This window comes from Scyliorhinus canicula, chromosome 17, assembly GCF_902713615.1.
Source record: "Scyliorhinus canicula chromosome 17, sScyCan1.1, whole genome shotgun sequence".
Lineage (NCBI taxonomy): Eukaryota > Metazoa > Chordata > Chondrichthyes > Carcharhiniformes > Scyliorhinidae > Scyliorhinus > Scyliorhinus canicula.
The window spans coordinates 105,293,975-105,316,838 of record NC_052162.1 but is presented as its reverse complement, the minus strand read 5'-3'; the positions used below and the strand labels follow the sequence as shown (position 1 = coordinate 105,316,838).

The following is a 22,864-nucleotide window of genomic DNA, read 5'->3' as shown; positions in this document are numbered from 1 at the left end:
CGAGCTGATTCATACAGAATGACTCTTCCACATTCTATCCCTTTATTTGTTCCATTGACGCTTTATTCTGTTTTTCACCATCATCCCATTTGTTACATAATCTCTTCTGCCGTCCATTCTTTTACAGTTTCCATTTTCATCTATCATCCCGGGGCCTCACGGTAGCATGGTGGTTAGCATCAATGCTTCACAGCTCCAGGGTCCCAGGTTCGATTCCCGGCTGGGTCACTGTCTGTGTGGAGTCTGCACGTCCTCCCCGTGTGTGCGTGGGTTTCCTCCGGGTGCTCCGGTTTCCTCCCACAGTCCAAAGATGTGCAGGTTAGGTGGATTGGCCATGCTAAATTGCCCATAGTGTAAGGTTAATGGGGGGATTGTTGGGTTACGGGTATACGGGTTACGTGGGTTTAAGTAGGGTGATCATTGCTCGGCACAACATCGAGGGCCGAAGGGCCTGTTCTGTTCTGTGCTGTACTGTTCTATGTTCTATGTTCTATCCCGATCTGCAGAATATTTTCGGTATGTATTGAATGTAAAGTCAAGAGACATTGTGGAAAACATGTATCTACGAGAATAAATATAAGGTCGTCACCAGTATATCGAACACATACTTCGGTCGCTCATAAAACAAACCTGGATAAGTGCAATGATGATTCAACGTTTCACTATTCTCAAGAAGCAAAGGGGGTATAGCTTAGTGGTAGAGAATTGACTGCAGATCAAGAGGGGTCTGGTTCAAATCCACATGCCCTCTATGCTGTTTGATGCCATGTCTCTTTCATTGCACCAGTTTAGAAAATACTAATGATAACCTGGCATGCATATATCGTCTGGGGAACACTGTGATATATCATCTGCTGCTTGAACGGAAAGCCAATTGTAATTTCATTTATTTGTGTGAAATCCGCATTTCTACATCAGTGAAAACAGCTTCTTCCTATTTTATCTGTTGTCCCGTCCCAAACCACACATTCATAATTTTCAGCAGGTCCATTAAGTCTCTATTTCACCTTGTTTACAATTCAATTTTTAATGGATGTTGCTCCATGAAATTTGTGAGATATACCTTTGAGCAGTATATATACCATCCCCGAGTGAGTACGTCACAAAAAATTTGATGATGCAGCTGCGCTCGAAAAGCTGGTGATTCCAAGCAAACCTGTTGGACTTTAACCTGCTGTTGGGAGACCGCTTACTCTGCTCATAAATAAAAAAAACAGCAACTTTCTGAATGTCTTCACAGTTGAGTTCCATTATTTAATTGAAAAGCTCACTGTTGGGAATTCGACAACACCACCCGCAACTTGTGTAACCGAGCGACTTCTTTCCAATTGCTTGTCCATCACGTTTGCAATTCAATTTGATTAATATATGTAACCGAATGTAAGTTCGAAATGATTGCGCAAAGCGGGAAAATCTTTCATCCGGGAAAATATCCTGCGGAAAATGGATCGCAATGGTGGAATTGTAGTACATTGGTTCGGACTGTTGCTTCACAGGTGGGTTCGCCAACTTGGTTCACTGTCCATGTGGAATGTCCACTGCACATTCTCCCTGTGCCTGTGTGGGTTTCCATGATAAATTGCCATTAATGTCCAAAAATGTGAGGTGGGTTACTGGTATAGGAGTAGTTGTGGGCTTATATAAAGTGCTCTTTCCAAGAGCCAGTGCAGCCTCGATGGGCCTACGTCTACACTGTAAAATCTATGATTCTGTGATAATGCTCGGAAGGAGTTCTAGCTTAGAAACGTGATTGCATCAATTACTTTCGCTACCATTGCATTCAAACCGTTATATCACTGTGATAAGAAGCTGCATGGTCGGCTATCTCAGTCAGAAGAGCATGAGTGTTTCAATATCAGGATTGTGGCCACGTCGGGCGCAATTACTTAGAAACTTCACTGTTTTCATGGGTGACGGGTATTTCTCCGGTAGTGCCAATGATCAGCCCGAGTCTTTCTCCATCATGCTTTGTTAATATCATAGTTTATGTGTGAAAACTGATTCCATTTGTAGATGAGGACTGATGTACATAGAATGATGACACTTTAAAAGTGTCAAGTTCCACTCAAGCACTTGAACCAAAATGAGTGCTCAGAATCACAGAGTTAGATGAACCACTTCATCGTAGACTGATAGCTGAGGGTTCTCGTCCAAGGGGATCCAGACAATAACAATCCAATGGTAAAATCTAGGCGAGAGAAATCCAGAACTCTCTCTGAACGTTTGCCAGGACAAAATGAATATATTTGTGTGTGAATTGTGTTTGTTTGCTCACCGAAGTGTGTATTCTGTTTGTTGGAGGGGAAGGATTTGAGATTTTTCTGTGTGCGGCTTAAGTGATCTGGATGAACAAACAGAGAAGCAAAATATTCCCAGAACAGAGCGAACTTATTCATACAGAATTACTCTTCCACATTCTATCCCTTTATTTGTTCCATTGACGCCTTATTCTGTTTTTCACCATCATCCCATTTGTTACATAATCTCTTCTGCCGTCCATTCTTTTACAGTTTCCCTTTTGATCTTTCATCCTGATCTGCTGAATATTCCCAGTATGTATTGAATGTAAAGTCAAGAGACATTGTGAAAAACCTGTATCTGCGAGAATAAATATAAGGTCGTCACCAATATATTGAACACATACTTCGGTCGCAAGCAGACATAAAACAAACCTGAATAAGTACAATGATGATTCAACGTATCATTGCTCTCAAGCAGCATATGGGGGTATAGCTCAGTGGTAGAGCATTTGACTGCAGATCAAAAGGTCTCTGGTTCAAATCCAAATGCCCCCTATGCTGTCTGGCTGCCATGTCTCCTTCATTGCATCAGTTTAGAAAATACTTATGATAACCTGGCATGTCGTCTGGGGAACACCGTGATACATCATATGCTGTTTGAACTGAAAGCCAATTGTAATTTTCTTTAGCAATCCTGATTAATAAAAAGGGTTCAATTTGAGTCATAGGGTACAGTTGCGAACGGGGGCGGCAGATTTCTTATGGTTAGGGGTAAGCTCGAAGGGGTGAGAGTAGTCTTGGTCAGTGTGTATGCCCCCAATTCGGACAATGCGGATTTGATCAGGAGGTTGAAATGAAAATTTGAAAAAGGTTGCTAAGGAATATCCGCGACTTGGACTCATGCAAATTGATCATGGGTGGTGACTTTAACACAGTCCTGGACCTGAGCCTGGATCGGTCGTCTTCAAAAACTGACAGGTTGCCAGTGATGGCAAAGGAACGGAGAGGGTTCATGGAGCAATTGCCATCGGTTCTATGGCCACCGCGACCTGATCCGTGGAGATTTAGCCGGCCGTCGGCGAGGGTGTTTTCGTACTACTCCCACGTCCATAAGGTGCATTCCCGAATTGATTTCTTTGTCATGAATAGGGACTTGCTGCCCGGGATGGTGGGGGCAGAATAATCTCAACTACCAGATCGGACCATGCTCCGCACTGGGTCAACCGACGGATTTTGTAAGGATAGCTTCCAGCTCCCACAATGGAGGTTGGAAGTTGGATTGCTTGCGGACGAGGCGATTTGTGAGAGACTCAGGAAATGAATGCAGAATTACCTGCAGGTGAACGATACTGGAGAAGTCTCAGCAGCGGTTCTCTGGGAGGCACTGAAGGCAGTGATGAGAGGGGAGCTGATCTCAATCGGGGCCCATAGGGACAGGACAGAGAGGGCAGAAACGGACCGACTGTTTCAGGAACTTTTACAGACGGACAGGAGCTACGCGGAGTCCCCGAGGCCAGAGTTACTCAGGAAACGACAGAGGCTGCAGACCGAGTTTGGGGCCCTGACTAGAGGCAAGGCTGTAGAGCAGCTTAGAAAGGCAAAAGGCGCGATATAAGATCATAGAGAGAAGGCCAGCAGAATGCTCGTACAACAATTGAGGAAGAGAGAAGCGGCTAGGGAGATAGGAAGGATAGCGGATGGGGAGAGAAATTTGGTGGGGGACCCGGCTGGGCTGAACAAGGTGTTCAGGGACTTTTATAGTAACCTGTACACTTCGGAACCCCCCAGGGGACCGAAGGGGATGAAACGATTCCTGGACGGACTGACCTTCCCAAGAGCGGGTAGGGGATTGGTAGACGGACTGGGGGCCCTGGTTGGGATCGAAGAGGTATTGGGAGGCCTGAAGGTCATGCAGTCGGGTAAAGCCCCGGGGCCGGATTGGTATCCAGTGGAGTTTTACAAAAAAAGTTTGCTGAGACAGTGGGGCCGATGCTGGTCAGGGTTTCTTACGAGGGAAGAGACTGAGGGGTCCTACCCCTGACGATGTTGCAGGCCACTATTTCGCTTATTCTGAAACGGGATAAAGACCTGGAGCCCTGTGGGTCTTATAGGCCAATCTCTTTGATCAACGCAGAGGCTAAGTTACTGGCCAAGATCTTGGCGACTAGAATTGAGGACTGTGTACCGGACGGAATTGCGGAGGACCAAACTGGGTTCGTAAAGGGTAGGGAACTGGCGGCCAATCGAAGAAGGCTGCTAAATGTGATCATGATGCAGAGCAGGGAGGCAGAGATAGTGGTAGCTATGGATGCGGAAAAGGCTTTTGACCGGGTCGACTGGGACTATCTGTGGGAGGTGTTGGAAGATTCAGGGTTGACTGGGTTAGTCTGCTATACTAGTCCCCAGAGGTTAGTGTAAGGACGAACAGGACGACAGGACATCAGATTACTTCAGACTGTGGGCACCACGGTAGCATGGTGGTTGGCATCAATGCTTCACAGCTCCAGGGTCCCAGGTTCGATTCCCGGCTGGGTCACTGTCTGTGCGGAGTCTGCACGTCCTCCCGGTGTGTGCGTGGGTTTCCTCCGGTTTCCTCCCACAGTCCAAAGATGTGCGGGTTAGGTGGATTGGCCAGGTTAAATTGCCCTTAGTGTCCTAAAAAATAAGGTTAATGGGGGTTGTTGGGTTACTGGTATAGGGTGGATACATGGGCTTGAGTGGGGTGATCATTGCTCGGCACAACATTGAGGGCCGAAGGGCCTGTTCTGTGCTGTACTGTTCTAATTCTAACAACACCGCAGGACCAAGACAGGGCTGCCCTCTCTCCCCCCTGCTGGTCGCGGTGGCCATAGAACCGCTGGCAATTGCTTTGTTAACTTCAAAAGGGCTGGTCCTGGGGGGCGGGGTGAGTGGAACATTAAGTCTCGTTATACGCGGATGACCTGTTGTTATACTTAGCGGGCCCAATGGCAGGGATGGACGGCATCATGGAAATCCTGAGGGAATTTGGCCGGTTTTCAGGATATAAATTGAACATGGCGAAGAGCAAGTTGTTCGTAATTCAGGCGATGGGGGCAGGAGAGTAGGCTGAAGGGGTTGCCGTTCATGCTGGTTGGAGAAAGCTTTAGATACTTGGGGATACAGGTGGCACGAGACTGGGGCAGGTTGCATAAGCTCAACCTGTCCCGACTGGTAGAACAAGTGAGGGACGAGGTTCGGAGTTGGGATGCGCTCCCGCTGTCACTAGCAGGGAGGGTGCAGACTGTCAAGATGACGGTTCTCCTGAGATTCTTGTTCATATTTCAGTGTCTCCCCATTTTCATCCCGAGGTCCTTCTTTAAGAGGCTGAATAAAATTATCCTGGGATTTGCCTAGGCGGGGAAGTCCCTGCGGGTGAGGAAGGTGATGCGCGAAAGGAGCAGAGGGGAGGCCACAGAACTTTAGCAACTACTATTGGTCGGCCAACACAGCGATGATAAAGAAATGGATGGTGGGCACGGGGTCGGTCTGGGAGCAGGTGGAGGCTGCATCGTGCGGGGGCACCAGTTTGGCGGCCCTGGTTATGGTGCCTCTGCCCCTCCTGCCGGCACAGTACTCCACCAGCCCTATCGTGGCAGCAGCTTTGCGGATCTGGGGCCAGTGGAGGCGGCATATAGGGGACGTGAGAGCATCGGTGTGGACCCCAAACTGCGGCAATCACTGATTTGCCCCATGGAACACGGACGAGGGGTATCGACTGTGGCGGAGGGCAGGGATTGTGAAGGTGGGTGATCTGTTCCTGGAAGGGGGCTTTCCGAGCATGGCGGGCGGGAATGACTTTAGATACTTACAGGTGCGGGATTTTGTGCGCAGACTGGTGCCGTCCTTCCCACGCCTCCCGCCAAAGGGAAGGCAGAAAAGGGTAGCTTCTCGGGGAGAGGTAGGTGAGGGTAGAGTCTCAGATATTTACAAAGAACTAATGGGAGCAGAGGATACACAGACTGATGACCTGAAGTTTAAGTGGGAAGAAGAGCTCAGGGGGGGCGGGGAGATGGAGGACGGTATTTGGGCAGAAGCTCTAGGCAGAGTAAACACGACCGCAACATGCTCCAGGCTCAGTCTGATCCAGTTTAAGGTCGTGCACCAGGCCCACATGACGGTGGCCCGGATGAGTACATTTTTTGGGCTGGAGGACAAGTGTGCCAGATGCGCCGGTGGGCCGGCTAATCACGTGCACATGTTGTGGTCATGCCCGAAACTCAGGGGGTACTGGCAGGGATTCACGGACATCATGTCCCGGGTTTTGAAAACTGGGGTGGTAATGAGTCCTGAGGTGGCAATCTTTGGGGGTGTCGGAGGACCCGAGAGTCCAGGAGGAGAAGGAGGCCGATGTCTTGGCCTTTGCGTCCCTGGTAGCCCGGCGACGAATACTGTCGGCATGGAGGGACTCAAAGCCCCTGAAGAATGAAGCATGGCTATCGGACATGGTGAGCTTTCTCGGTCTAGAAAAGTTTAGGTTCGCCCTGAGAGGTTCATTATCGGGGTTCGCCCGGAGGTGGCAGCCATTCATTGACTTCCTCGCGGAGAATTAATCGTCAGCAGGGGGTGGGACTAGGGTAGTGTAGTGTGGGGGGTGGTTAAGGCAAGTCTCTGTGAGAATGGAGTCGTGGTTTGCACTATGTTATTTGCTTTTCGTTTTGTACATTACTATACAATAACATTGTTTTATATGCCAAAAATACCTCAATAAAATTGTCTTTAAAAATAAAAGAATTGCAGAAAAAGGTTTGGCTCTATGAGTAACCATCAGCTGACTCTGCTGCCTGTCCAGCTGTGTTTTCTCCCTCAACACGAGTCCTAATAACCAAAGGAAGTGAATCTTTAAATCTTATAAAAGAATCACCATTCCAAAGGCTTCATATGTTTACTCTACCTTTAATCGCCCATATCCAATGGTCAAAATGTTGCTTTACTCTCTCGAATTCAACGTATTTGGAAACGGTATCTGTAGATTATTAAGTAGTAAAGAAAGCTATCCTTAGTGCATAGAAGTTGGTACCTGAGGCATACAGGCAGAAATTTTGAAATACAAGAAAACAGCCTGCTGCATAAACCTCACTGGCTCAATCTACCAGTCTAATTTGTAAAAGTAAAGTCCGAATTTCATATGGTATTTCATCTGTTTAGCTGCCTTTTCAAAAGAAATAAAGAATGCTTCCACATAATTTTCAAAGATTTTGCATATATTTAAACATTTCCCTATTAGTCTTAGTTAGAGCAACTTCCTTCCTCACCCAGCTCAGGTGCTCCTGCTCCAACTTGCTGCATGGGGGCTTTTCACAGTAACTTCATTGCAGTGTTAATGCAAGCCTAAATGTGACAATAAAGATTATTCATTTGAAATTCTCTCATGATCCTTTTCTCTTTCTGTCATTGTTAACTTCTGCATTTCAAATTTTCCTTCAAAAACTCTTTGTCTTCTCTTTCCCTTTGAAAAGTTATTTTCATTTCTTTCCCTCTATTTTTCCTGCATTTTGAAATTCTTCATTTCTATTTCACTTTGTAGTTGAATTTTAGCTAATTCCATTTCCTCACTGTTTAAAATATTTTGTTTATCAGGTAACCCTTGCACTTTCAAATGTTCCGCTCGACTTTCAATAATCTCATCTTTCCTTTTCCCTGCAGGTAATCCTAATTCCAATTTTTGTGCCAATTCGGTTAACTGATTTTTGATTACTTTTGACAAACCAGCCAATTACCTCTTCTATCTTGGAGAGTTTTAGCAATTTTCAACACCAATTATGGATTCTAACCTGCACAATGCATCTCACAGTAACTACATTTATTTTATTTTTTCATTTTTATTTTTTTTAAAGTTTCGAGTACCAATTGTTTTTTCCAATTAAGGGGCAATTTAGCGTGGCCAATCCACCTTCCCTGCACATCTTTTTTTGGGTTGTGGGGGTGAAACCCTCGCAGACACGGGGAGAATGTGCAAACTCAACACGGACAGTGACCCAGGGCCGGGATTCAAACCCGGGTCCTCAGCGCCGTAAGCAGCAATGCTAACCACTGTGCCACCGTGCTGCCCTAACTATATTTATTTTATCCAGTATCTCAGTACCCCACTGATTCTTTAAGATTTTACATCTCCCACCAATTACCTGTAAATCCCAGATCAGGTTTTGCTATTTAACATCCAGTAACTTGCTTTCCATGTTTCAAAATTTCCCACCAAATTGTTACCAATCAGCATCCAATATTTTCTCAGTAACTTCATTGCAGTTTTACTGTAAGTCTATTTGTGACAATAATAAAGATCATTATTATACTTTCCCCACATTTTGACATCCCGGATGGATGAACCCCCACATTTGTTACAATCCCTGTTGATGTTACAACGGGAAGATCCCAGAATGGAACCCTGGCTCAATAGATTGTAACTTTGTTTTCAATTAAACATGGAGACATGGAGGAACAGAGTCACAGAACTACTAGTTAGTTTTAACAACAAGAACATTTATTCAACGTGAAGAAATGGATCAAAATGCAATATCCCTCCACTCCTCCATTAGATTAATTACACACAGGTTTTAAGATTAAAATGGATGAAAAAGTATATTTGAAGCTATAATCATCTCATGAGCCCCAGATGATCGTCACTCGAGTTTCTAAACATCACCTCCAAAAAATGCTTTCCAAATCTTCCCTCGTAGCAATTCGCATTTCAAAATCTCGCCCACATTTTTCAAAAGAACCTTCGGCCCAGAGCTTCCGCTCCACTTTCAGCATGAATTCCATGCCAAGATTTTGGATCAGCTCATTGTGGTTTCCACTGCCTTGACGGGCTTTCACTGTTGAGCCACTTCGGATATCCAGTCAATTCTTAACAATTTGTTCACAGACAGGAATAAAACATTTCAAACGCAAGGTTCTTTCTCTAGTAGTCTCACCAACCTATTTCTTTACAATTTTGTCTGGTTCTCTGTCCCAGTTTCTCCTTCATTCCTTTAACTCACCGTGGTGGAAACCTTTCTTTATTTCTCCAACTTCCTGACCAGTTTTTCTGTAGATCACGAGCACTGGCTGTTTGAACCAGTACTCCATTGTAGGATTTTTCTTACAGTAAAGCTAAAAGAGCTGGGCCCCCTTTAGCTTTCCTGTGCAGGGCTCAGTGATACTGGTGTACAGCTTCATGGCCTGCTTCAACTGCTAACTTTGAGCTAAAACAAAGAAAGCTTTGAAGAGTCATCCAGACTCGAAATGTTAGCTCCATTCTCTCTCCACGATGCTGTTAGACCTGCTGAGGTTTTCCAGCATTTTTTGTTTTTCTTTCAGATTCCAGCATCTGCAGTAATTTGCTTTTCACAAAGAAATCTTCCTGCACCACTCTCAGGGCTTCTCTTGTTGCTGAGCAATTGTCCAATTTCCCATCTCAGCTCTCACCATCAGACTAAGATCTTAGCTGCAAACGAAAACTCGCCCTCACACAAACATATTTTGTTCAATGTGAAATCAAATTACAGTTCCCTTCCAAGCAAAGAAAGATTAAATTAAACCCACCTAAAGCTATTTCTAATGTTTACCCATGTAAATATAAATCCTTTACATCTATCTGGTTTCTTAATATTTCACAAAGCTGGACACTGGGTTTTCTGGTTTGGGTCCTTCTCCATTTTCCCCACCTGCCAACATTTTCCAAACTCTCATCTCAATCTTTGCATCATGTCTAGGGCTGAGGAAACTCATATGGAGATTATAGAGACCGGAATTGTTCTCTTTACAACACAGAAGGTTAAACGTAGATTTCGTAAAGCTGTTCAAAATTATGACTGTGGGGATGGGCGGTTTCATAAGACAAGATAGGGAGAAGTTGTTTCTGCTGACGAAGGTCAGTTAGCAGACGACTGGGATTGAAGATAATTAGAGACAGTTTTGCATTCATATGGTAACTTTTCCGATCAGCAGAGGTCACAATGAAGTCACATTATTATAATGTAGAACCATGGAAATCCTACAGTGCAGAGGGAGGCCATTCAGCCCATCAAGTCTGCACTGACCCTCTGAAAAGAACCAAGTCCCACTCCCCCACCTTATCCTTTTTACTCTGTAACCCCATCTAACTTGCACACCGTTGAACACTTATGGGCAGTTAGAAAGACCAATCAATCTAACCTGCACATCTTTGGACTGGAGGAGGAAACCGGAGCACTCGGAGGAAACCCACCCAGACATGGGGAGAAGGTGCAAACACCACACATACAGTGACCCAAGGCCGGAATTGAATCTGGGTCCCTGGCACTGTGAGGCAGTAGTGATAACCATTGTGCCACCCTGCTGCCTCATGGTCTAGTTTGCTCCTACGTCTGAGGGTCTATTCCTTTGTACCTGTGAAACTGGGTAATCCCAGCCCCCCACAATAAGATGAGATCGTTCAAAAATTAAACCAAGCAGATTTATTTCATTTCTACCCAGAATAGTAATGCCTAAAACTGGGCTGGAGATTAACATCAACAGAAGCAGACACTAATAAATAGTTCAGTCCTGGATCTGATTAACAGCAAAATCCAATTACTATACTAACTTGTGAACTTGCAGGCTGAGTAACTGAATGAATCCCTTCCCACAGTGGGAACAGGTGAATTGTCTCTCTCCCCAGTGTGAAGTCGCTGGTGTACAGTGAGAGCAGATGGTCGCTGGTGTACAGCGAGAGCACCTCAACAGTCTCTCATCAGCGTGAACACGTTGATGGGACATCAGTTCCCTGTAACTTTTAAAGCAGTTCCCAGTCTGGGCATTGAAAAGGTTTCTCGTCAGTGTGAACACGTTGATGGGACATCAGTTCCCTCGAACTTTTAAAGCAGTTCCCGCAAGCTGGGCATTGAAAAGTTTTGTCATCAGTGTCAACACATTGATGGGCCATCAGTTCCTCAGAACTTTTGAAGCACTTCCCATAGTCTGGCCATTGAAAAGGTTTCTCATCAGTGTGAACACATTGATGGGACATCAGTTCCCTCGAACTTTTAAAGCAGTTCCCGCAAGCTGGGCATTGAAAAGTTTTGTCATCAGTGTCAATACATTGATGGGCCATCAGTTCCTCAGAACTCTTAAAGCACTTCCCACAGTCTGGGCATTTAAAAAGTTTCTCATCAGCGTGACCACGTTGATGGGATATCAGACAACTGTACCTTTTAAAACACTTCCCACAGACTGGGCATTTAAAAGGTCTCTCATCAGTGTGAACTCGCTGGTGATTCATCAGATTAGAGGGGTTAGCGAATTCCTTCCCACATTTTAAGCAGGTGAATGGGTTATCTTCAGTGTGAACTCGCTGGTGTGACAGCAGGGCCGATGATGTAATGAATGCCTTCCCACACTCCGAGCAAGTGAATGGTCTGTCTCCAGCGTGAACTCGCTCGTGCGTCAGAAGATGAAATGACCGAGTGAATCCCTTCCCACACTCGGAGCAGGTGAATGGTCTCTCTCCAGTGTGAATTCGCTGGTGTGTCACCAGGTGGGTTGACTGGGTGAATCCCATATTACATTCGGAGCAGGTGAACGGTCTCTCCCCAGTGTGAACTCGTTGGTGTGCCACCAGGTGAGATGACTGGGTGAATCCCATATTGCACTCGGAGCAAGTGAAAGGTCTCTCCCCAGTGTGAAGTCGCTGGTGTCTCACCAGGTGGGATGACTGCGTGAATCCCTTTCCACAAGCCGCGCAGGTGAACGGTCTCTCCCCTGTGTGACTTCGGCGATGAGTTTCCAGTACTGACAGGTAATTGAATCCCATCCCACAATCCCCACATTTCCACAGTTTCCCTCCAGTGTCATCAGAGCTTTTTCTGTCCATTTTCAAAGGCTGATGATCCTCGGGCCGAGATACTCTGTCAGACCCTGATGTGATGTTTGGTTTCAGGATCCTGGCTGCAAATTCTCCCCTTCTGATACTCTGTACAATTGATTTAAAACAGAAAAAAGGGAGTGAAAGAGAACCCACAAAAACACATAAGCTGGTTCTGAAATTGAGCTGAATGAATCTGATCATTTGTGGGGCCAGCATGAGGAAAAAGTGACCATGAAAGCTGCTGGATTGTTGCAAAAACCCAACTGGTTCAGAAATGTCCGGTCGGTCTGGGTCTACAAAAGATTAGGGCTTCAATGAGGGGGTAGGTGGGCGGAGTTGAGACGTGGGAGAAGACAAAGGACAGATGTTTTATATATTTGCAACCAGTCAGAATCTCCCAAACCATCTAGCTCCATCATCCCCCTCCCTTGAAACTGTCTAAAGCTGAACTAAAGAGTTCACAACCATGGTGAAAAATTTATTTTTAAATTTGACTTTGCAGATTCATAACTTTTTATTGACTTTGGAGCAGTTGAGATATAACTAAGGGGTTTGCTCCGCCATTTCAGAAGGCATTTAAGAGTCAACCTGGTTGCTGCGGATCTGGAGTCACATGTATATTATTTTTGGAAAATACAACTCAATATCCTCAAATTTTATAAACTGGATAAAGAGATTTTTAAAATAGCTGAATCTGATGTCTAGTGGCAGCCATGGAGTTAGTGGTCCGGTCGCACATTTGGACTTTTTGGACATTTTACCCACTCGAAGGGTGGAGGTTTGGATGAAAAAGGGTGCTGGAGTGATTGGAGAAACTGAGACTCCACTGGCGTGGTTGATGAATGGATCCACGGACCAGAAGTGGGTTGAAAAGAAGGGAGCTGTTGGAGCAGGAGAATCTTCGAGTGCCACAGGTTAAGATGGTGCAACGTAAAGGGCCTGCCCTGCCCACCCGACAGGGGCAACTGGCAGACTTCGTGAACGAAGAGTTTCAGCTAGTAGAGGAGGGAAGCCCATGAGGACCTCGCCAGGGTGATAAAGCCGCTGAAAGCGGGGATTGACCGTGTGGAGCAGAGGCTGGAGTTCCAGGTCCAGACGATTCAGAGTGGAAGAGACGGTGGGGGAGTACGAGGAGCAGCTCACCTCGTTGGTGGCCAGAAGACCAGAAGGCATAGATGCGGAATTAGGCCACTCGGCCCTTCGAGTCTGCTCCGCCATTCAATCATGGCTGATATTTTTCTCATCCCCATTTTCCTGCCTTTTCCCCTTAACCCCTGATCCCCTTATTTCTTTAATATAAATTTTAAGAGTACCCAATTTATTTTTTCCAATTAAGGGGCAATTTAGCGTGGCCAATGCACCTATACTACACATCTGTGTGTTGTGGAGGCGAAACCCACACAAACACGGGGAGAATGTCCAAACTCCACACGGACAGTGACCCAGAGCCGGGTTGAACCTGGGACCTCAGTGCCATGAAACAGCAGTGCTAACCACTGTGCCACCGTACTGTACCCTGATCCCCTTATTAATCAAGAACCTATCTATCTCAGTCTTAAAGACACTCAGTTATTTGGTCTCCACAGCCTTCTGCGGCTAAGAGTTCCACAGATTCACCACCCTCTTCTAGCTGACAAACTTCCCCCTCATCACTGTTTTGAAGGATCGTCCCTTTAGTCTGAGATGGTGTCCTCTGGTTCTAGTTTTTCCTACTACATAGAAGATAGAACAGTACAGCACAGAACAGGCCCTTCGGCCCTCAATGTTGTGCCGAGCCATGATCACCCTACTCAAACCCACGTATCCACCCTATACCCAGAACCCAACAACCCCCCCCTTAACCTTACTTTTATTAGGACACTACGGGCAATTTAGCACGGCCAATCCACCTAACCCGCACATCTTTGGACTGTGGGAGGAAACCGGAGCACCCGGAGGAAACCCACGCGCACAGGGGGAGGACGTGCAGACTCCACACAGACAGTGACCCAGCCGGGAATCGAACCTGGGACCCTGGAGCTGTGAAGCATTTATGCTAACCACCATGCTACCCTGCTGCCTAGTGGAAACATCCTCTCCAGATCCACTCAATCCAGGCCTTGCAGTATCCTGCAAGTTTAAATAAGATCCCCCCTCATCCTCCTAAAACTCCGAGTACAGATCCAGAGTCCTCAACTGCTTCTCATGCAACAAGTTCTTCATTCCAGAGATCATTCTTGTGAACCTCCTCTAGACCCTTTCCAAGGTCAACACATCCTTCCTTAGATATGGGGCCCAAAACTGCTCAAAATACTCCAAATGGGGTCTGACCAGAGCCAAATACAGCCTCAGAACTACTTCCCTGATCTTGTATTCTAGTCCTCTCAACATGAATGCTAACATTGCATTTGCCATCCTAACTGCCCACTGAACCTGCATGTTAACCTTAAGAGAATCTTGAACTAGGACTCCCAAGTCCATTTGTGGTTCTGATTTCCTGAGCCTTTCCCCATTTATAAAATAGTCTATGCCTCCATTCCTCCTTCCAAAATGCATAACCTCATACTTTTTCACACTGTATTCCATCTGCCACTTCTTTGCCCTCTCTCCCAGCCTGTTCCAAGTTCTTCTGCAGCCCCCCTGCTTCCTCAATACTACCTGTCCCTCTATATATCTTTGTATCACCTGCAAACTTAGCAGCAGTGCCTCACAGTTCCTTCTTCCAAATCATTTATACTGTGAAAAGTTGTGGTACCAGCACCAACCCCTGAGGCACACCACTAGTCACCGGCTGCCATCCTGAAAAAGATCCCGTTATCCCCACTCTCTGCCTTCTGCCAGTCAGCAAATCCTCTATCCATGCCAGGATTTTACCCTTAACACCATGGGCTCTTAATGTATTTAACATCTGCTATGCAGCACCTTGTCAAAGGCCTTCTGGAAATCTAAATAAATCACGTCGACTGGTTCTCCTTTGTCTAACTTTCTTGTAGCTCTCAAAGACCTCTAACAGATTTGTCAGATATGACCTCACCTTCATGAACCCGTGCTGATTTAGTCATAGAATCATAGATTTTACAGGGCAGAAGGAGGCCATTCGGCCCATCGGGTCTGAACCGGCCCTTGGAAAGAGCACCCTACCCCAAGCCCACACCTCCACCCTAACCTCGTAATCCAGTACCCTCACCCAACCCAACCCTTTTGGATGCTAAGGGCAATTTAGCACGGCCAATCCACCTAACCTGCCCATCTTTGGAATGTGGGCGGAAACCCACGCAGACATGGGGAGAACGTGCAGAATCCACACAGACAGTGTCCCAAGCGGAGAATCGAACCTGGGACCCTGGAACTGTGAAGCAACTGTGCTAACCACTGTGCTACCGTACTGCCCTACTTTATCATGAGGTTGTGTTGCAACTGTACAGGGTGCTGGTGAGGCCACATCTGGAGTACTGTGTACAGTTTTGGTCACCTGACTTGAGAAAAGATGTACTGGCACTGGAGGATACACAGAGGAGATTCACTGGGTTGATTCTGGAGTTGAGAAGGTTAGCTTATGAGGAGAGACGAGAGTAGACTGGGACTATACTCATTGGAATTTAGCAGCATGAGAGGGGATCTCACAAAACTTTGAAAACTATGAAGTGAATAGATAGGATAGAAGGATAGAAGAAGGAAGCTTGTTTCCACTAATGGGTGAAACTAGAAATCGGGGGCAAAATAAGGGGGAGCAGATTTAGAACCGAGTTGAGGAGGAACTTTTTCACCCAAAGGGTCGTGAATTCCTTGCCCAATGAAGCAGCTAATGCTACCTCATTAAATGTTTTTAAGGCAAAGATAGATAGATATTTGAACAGTACAGAAATAAAAGGTTACGGTAAGTGGAGGCGAGTCCACAAAAAGATCAGCCATGATCGTATTGAATGGCGAACCAGGCTTGAAGGGCCTATGTCTGCTCCTAGTTCTTATGTTCTTATGTCAGGTTGATGGGGAGGGGTCCTTCGATCGGCTCCTGGAGGTCGACCGAGCACACAGGGCGTTGATGAGGAGGCTGCAGGTGGGCGAGCCGCCAAGGGCGATGATGCTGCGGCTGCACCGTTTCCTGGACAAGGAAAAGATTTTGCGATGGGCGAGGGAGACGATGAGGTGCACCCTGAAAGGGAACGAACTGTGGGTGTATCAGGACCTGGGAGCAGAACTGGCAAAGAGGAGGGCTGGGTTTAACTGAGTCAAGGCTGCCCTCTTTAAGAAGGGGGTGAAATTTGGAATGTTGTACCCGGCCCACCTCTGGGTGACCTTCTAGGAATGGGAACATTATTTTGGAATGCCAGAGAAGGTGAGGAATTTCTGAGGGACAATGGACAGGCAGAGAAGGAGGACACTGAACTTTGGAGGTGTTTGTGAGGAATTGAACAAACGAATGTGATATAAAATAGTTAGTTCAAATATTAGTTACAATAAATGTAGATGTGAGCCAGTCTGATAGTAGTGAGTTCACAAACAAAGGACAAAGGGATTCAGAAAGCATGGCAAGGAAGGGGTGAGGGGTGCCTCGTGGAGGATGGGGGAAAGGATGCTGGGTAACAAGAGGCCCAGGGTTGAGGAATGCGAAGTGAGCCAATCAGGATATATGGCCAGGTCAGGAGGTGTATAGCATGACCTATGGGAATCTTGTATGTGAAACTTTTATGTTCTTATAAATTTAGTGTATCCAATTCATTTTTTCCAATTAAGGGGCAATTTAGTGTCGCCAATCTACCTACCTTGCACATCTTTGCGTTGTGGGGGCGAAACCCACAAAACACGGGGAGAATGTGCAAACTCCACACGGACAGTGAACCCAGAGCCGGGATCGAACCTGGGACCTCAGCGCCATGAGGCAACAGGGCTAACCCACTGCGCCACCGTGCTGCCCTTGTATGTGAAACTTGATGCCATTTGAATGATATTTGCAGAGATATCCTTGTCTCCGATTTCACTCGGTTCTGGAGCTTCAGAAGACCGCCTGTGTGTTCTGAGTCTCTGTGGAGCGAGTCAGCCTTGCAAGTTGGTTAAAAATAAATAATACGATACCTACAAATCCATCTAGAGTTGTACTGAGGCCAGACTGACGGGTAAAGAACTCAAGATTGTCATTTGGTGCCGAAAACACGGGGTTTCTCCAGACTGTCACCGGCCAGCTGCAAAATCAGAATTAGACTGATGTTGGACTGATGTTGGACAAGGAAAGTGGAAATGGGCCCACAATGTGAGTAGCTGGGAAATGACCACGTTGACTTTCCCCTTTTCTCAATGTCTGATTGGTCTGGTCACTCGCGGTTGGTACAGAAAGATCGTCTCGACTAAATCAAAGGTCAGTCTGGGGATTAGAAAATTTTAAAATTCAGTCGATGTAGGTGCAACTGAGGGTTGAAAAAGACTGATGGGATATCATAATATTAATAGTTCAGTTAAGGGTTGATTGCGGAATTGATGGGATATCGGACAGACTGTTCAGTTCCACGTGTGTTTTGGAAACTATAGTTGATTAAGCTAAAATTGTATCATAGAACATAGAACAGTACAGCACAGAACAGGCCCTTCGGCCCTCGATGTTGTGCCGAGCCATGATCACCCTACTCAAACCCACGTATCCACCCTATACCCGTAACCCAATAACCCCCCCCATAACCTTACTTTTTAGGACACTACGGGCAATTTAGCCTGGCCAATCCACCTAACCCGCACATCTTTGGACTGTGGGAGGAAACCGGAGCACCCGGAGGAAACCCACGCACACACGGGGAGGATGTGCAGACTCCGCACAGACAGTGACCCAGCCGGGAATCGAACCTGGGACCCTGGTGCTGTGAAGCATTTATGCTAACCACCATGCTACCGTGCTGCCCCATATCCTTGGACTGTAGTGGCGAACAACGCAGTCTTGAGGACCAGTTCGAGATTATGGGGAATTGCTTGGACAACACGAGTGATCCAAACAGTTCATTGCAAATATTATGTGATATTTATCCAGATAAAGCGAGAGATTTTAGAAAAATGTCAGCAACTTTAAGGAAGAAATTGGGTGATGAATGGCCATTAGGGGGCACTAAAGATATGGAGATTATTTAAAAAGTTCAGGGTGAAGTATGGAAGAAACACCAAAGTATACGGACCAAAGAGTTGATTGGATTATGGAGACAATGTTGTCAAGTGGAGAGGGATAAGATCATGTTATCAAGTTGGCAAGAAAATGTCCTTAAAATGGGGATTCCAATTAGTGAAGGGGGAACCAGAAAACTCTGGAGATCTTGAAAAACGAGTGTGCATTCAAAAAACACACAAGTAAAGAGAGGGAGATACCTAACAGGGCAGACTCGAGTAAAAAAAAAAATGGGCTACGTAATTCAATGGCTGGCCTTGCATTGACAGAGGCAGATGATGATCTAGAGAATTGGACCATGTCGGGTAGAGTCCCGACTGCACCAGTAGCATTGTCTGCACTAATTCCAGAACCACCAGGGTATCATAATTTATATCCAGTCGCTGCTTCCCAGATTCAAATCATGCCAGCCTCTCCAGTCCCTGTGATTGATAGTTTGGGTCCTATTTCTGCACCTTCACCGTCTGTTAGAGAAGGGGAGCTCTGTTCCACAAGCCCAGTTAGCTCTAGGACCCGATCTCGGACAATGAGAGAGGGGCCTGATCCTATCCAGAAACAATTACGCATACCACCTAGATCCCTTAAAGCCGATATGGTAGGACAGAAAAGTATGAGAACAAAGAAAGAGGACGGGAATGGTTCTGAAGAGCCGGAGCTCCCCCTATCGGAAGGGAAGGATGTCGAAGTCTTTGAAGAGCCAGAGGAATCCGCTAAAGGCCCCCCTAGTGAGACTCTGAGACAGTTGCCGATTAGGAAAATACCCAACCCTGATGCTGCTACAGCAGCAGCCCAGCCCACCATAGACGTTTATCTCCCATGGAGACCCAGTGAGATGATGGCTATTCTGGCTGCAATCCTAGACAGGAAGAAATCTCCTGCTGCTTTCGTGGACTATCTGAGAACTACCATCTCAGCTTATCAAGCTGATTCGAAGGACCTCTGGGCCCTAGTCCAGCAGGTTTTAACCCCAGCAGAGTACCGCAGTCACCTCAACCACTTGAATTATGCTAGCCACGGCGCACTTCAGCAAGCCCATGCCTTGGACGATGATAGACGGGCACAAATCCTGAATGCGTTGAATGCCACATTTCAAAAGCCCATAAACATCTCTGCTATCTTAGACCTCAAACCTAAAAAGACTGAGGAGCCAGAGGAATTTCTGGAACGCTTTAACGAAATCTACCGTGGGCAGTCCGGTGACTTGCTGTACCAAAATGGTCAGAATTCCCCTCAATATTGTGCTATGTCAATGCATTGCCTACCACCTTCCGTGGCTACTGCCGTGAAATGTAATAACATGAATTGGACAGAGAACGACACTTCCCAGATGGCCCGGGCAATCAGATTTTATTGGAAGGAGGGTGTAGGCCAGGAAAGAGGCTCAGTTACAAAGATTAAGACTGAGTATGTAATGAAAAAGGATGATCTGAGACCCCAACCAGCAGCAGATACAGTGGCTTACCAGCTGGAACCCCAATATTGTGACCTTGGATAGGTGGATCAACACGGGGGAGGATATCAAACCCACCCAAATGGACCCTCAGCCCCTCTTTATGGCCCACCATATGCACCAACAGCTTTACAACTGCTGCCCCCTCTGAGGGGCCATTGGTCTACTGGGAAAAGAGGACGGGGCAGATATAGAAGGAACAATGCATGTTTTAATTGTTGCCAGATAGTCCACTGGCATCAGGAATGCCCCTTTAAAAGACGAGCAGCAGAAGGAGACTACCCGACCCAAAGGAGGGGGTACCCACCAATGGGAGGACAGACGAGGTACACTGACTTTTCCCAGGCAAACCCTTTCCCAACACACGATTGACTAGCTAATTTAGTCATAAGGACTCTCCAATTAGACAGGGAACCTATTATCTCTGCAGATAGGAGATCAACGTTACCCATTTGTAATCGACACTGGAGCAGCCATGTCTTCGGTGCAATCAGAACTTCAACTACCACTATCCGACCACACCCAGCATTTGTCGGGGTTCCAAGGCCAGGTGTGTGAGTGTCCTATTTCTGAACCTGTGACAGTCACTTATGAGATCTACAGATCATCAGTTTCTGGTGATTACTGGATTGGACTGTAACTTGTTGGCCCGAGATTTACTGTGTATCTTCCAGCTACAGCTAGAGTGCGGAGACAAAGGGGTAACGGTTCAATCATGGAGGATGAGCCAACAGTGCTATATTTCTATCACACCCCAGTGGTGAACGTTAGACATTGAACATTCACTGCACCACTTTACCCTGGCCTATGACAGAACCGGACAGGACAGGGAGTTGGAGGACAAATACCGGCCGTTAATTGGGACCGAATGGCCAGTCAAGATTACAGCCACAGTCACGGGAAAAGAAGGTACAGCCAATTTTGTTACAATACCACCACATTTATGGCCACAGTCAGCTTCTGTAGGCCCTCGTATTACACGTCAAGTCCACGGCCAATACCATGCCAAGGATCTGGGGCCTATGGTAAGGAGGGCAGTGGATCATTCAGATCCAACAGAGTACACACTTCAAGTCATGCCAGACGGCACTTCCATAAAATATTTTGAGGTCCCTGAAATGATTAACACAACTTCAGCATCACCTGGGACATGGCGTTTTGGAATATGTCAACCCACAGGTCTGGGCAGAATACCCATCACAAGTGGGACAGGCAAATGTTACACCCATTATGCTAACGATCAAGGACCATGTAATGCTGCCTTCCATTCGGCAATACCCCCTGAAACCCCAAGCTGCCTGGTCTATAGACAAATTAATCCGGGAACTGTTGCAACAGGGTATTCTGGTCCCTTGCCAATCAGAATGTAACACCACCATACTTGCGGTGCCCAAACCAGACCAGTACCGGTTAGTACAGGATTTACGTTCAATCAATGCCATCGCGCAGTCGTTACATGCTCTCGTCCCTAATCCCACCCACATACTGGCTCAAATTCCAGCTCGAGCCCGGGTCTTCGCCATAGTTGACCTCCAGCACGCTTTCTTTGCCCTTCCACTCGCATCTGAAAGCCAATATTTGTTTGCCTTCACTTACAATGGACAGCAGTATACCTGGACCTGACTGCCTCAGGGGTTCGTCAACTCACCTACGCTCTTCTCCAGATGTCTGCAGACCCAACTCCAGGCCTTGACATTGGAGCAGTCACTTATGAGAATAAGTCTACAGATCATCAGTTTGTGGTGACTACTGGATTGGACTGTAACTTGTTGGCCCGAGATTTACTGTGTATCTTCCAGCTACAGCTAGAGTGCAGAAACAAAGGGGTAACGGTTCAATCATGGAGGATTTACTCTAGTGCAGTATGTAGATGACCTATTGGTAGCGAGTCCCGACGAGCCCAGTAACGGATGATGTGATCCAGTTATTAAATCACCTATCCTCGTTGGGTTACGTTGTTTCACAATCAAAGGACCTGGTGGCTCAGACAAACGTCAAGTTCTTAGGAGTTTTACTTACAGCCACAGACGAAAGTCTCAAAGCCAGTAAGATTGAACCCATATACCAATTCCCTGCCCCTACCACAGCCAAGGAGGGGCAGCAGGGTAGCATGGTGGTTAGCATAAATGCTTCACAGCTCCAGGGTCCCAGGTTCGATTCCCGGCTGGGTCACTGTCTGTGTGGAGTCTGCACGTCCTCCCCCTGTGTGCGTGGGTTTCCTCCGGGTGCTCCGGTTTCCTCCCACAGTCCAAAGATGTGCGGTTAGGTGGATTGGCCATGATAAATTGCCCGTAGTGTCCTAATAAAATGTAAGGTTAAGGGGGGGGTTGTTGGGTTACGGGTATAGGGTGGATATGTGGGTTTGAGTGGGGTGATCATGGCTCGGCACAACATTGAGGGCCGAAGGGCCTGTTCTGTACTGTACTGTTCTATGTTCTATGTCATTGGCTGGGTATGGCGAATTATTGTAGGCAGTGGATAACAAACATCACTGTCTATACAAAGCTGCTGATGCCTTACACTAGCGAAGGGGGGAATTTTACTCTCACCACCGAGGCACTCGAAACCTTCCGTTGCCTGAAGCAGGCCTTGTTACAAGCACCAGCCCTCAGCAGGCCCCTGAACGACCGACCGTTCCAGATGTACTGTACTGTTCTGGAAGGGTGTTCAACAGTGGTACTCACCCACCAACATGGGGATAAGCACCGGCCCGTGGCATATTACTCTTCCAAACTTGATCCAGTGGCGTTGGGCCACCCTGTTTGCTCCCAGATCCTGACAGCGATATACAATAGTCTGCAGGCTGCTGCCAATATAACTCTCCAACAGGCCATTACGGTGCATAGCTCCCACTCGGTCATCGCACTACTGGGGCAACTGCAGACTCAGCATCTTACCGCACTGCGCTCGTCAGATTAGGTATGAAATATACCTTTTGAACAATCCAGCCTGTTTTCTTAGCGGTCCCCCTGACCATGAAGAGGCGCCTGGCGACGACTGTCTAGCCTTGATTCAGGAAGCTACCACAATAAGGGAAGATCTGAGCGATATTCCGTTAGATCAACCTGACATGATTATGTCTGTTGATGGCAGTGCATTAATAAGCCCCACTGGCCAGAGACTGTCCCGTTACGCAACCGTGGATCAGGATAGCCTGACCCTACAAGCGGCCGCTTTTCAGACCCCTTATTCAGCCCAACAAGCCAAACTTTTTGCCCTTACCCGTGCAT

General features: G+C 46.8%; 1 protein-coding gene and 1 non-coding gene across 2 annotated transcripts in view; one reads left to right on the top strand and one right to left on the bottom strand.

The window, feature by feature from the left end:
* Positions 1-2,723: 2,723 nt before the first annotated feature.
* On the top strand, positions 2,724-2,795 carry trnac-gca. The gene has a single exon. It is a non-coding gene; the product is annotated as a tRNA-Cys (tRNA).
* A 5,922-nt stretch (positions 2,796-8,717) lies between these two features.
* Positions 8,718-22,864, bottom strand: part of LOC119951497 (zinc finger protein 721-like) — a 76,502-nt gene continuing 62,355 nt past the window's right edge. The window contains exons 4-5 of the mRNA XM_038774706.1: positions 17,120-17,227; positions 8,718-12,168 (exon numbers count right to left, since the gene is read on the bottom strand). Coding sequence (XP_038630634.1) covers positions 10,993-12,168; positions 17,120-17,227 — 1,284 coding nt within the window. The 3' untranslated portion in view covers positions 8,718-10,992. The remainder of the gene's footprint in view (positions 12,169-17,119; positions 17,228-22,864) is intronic.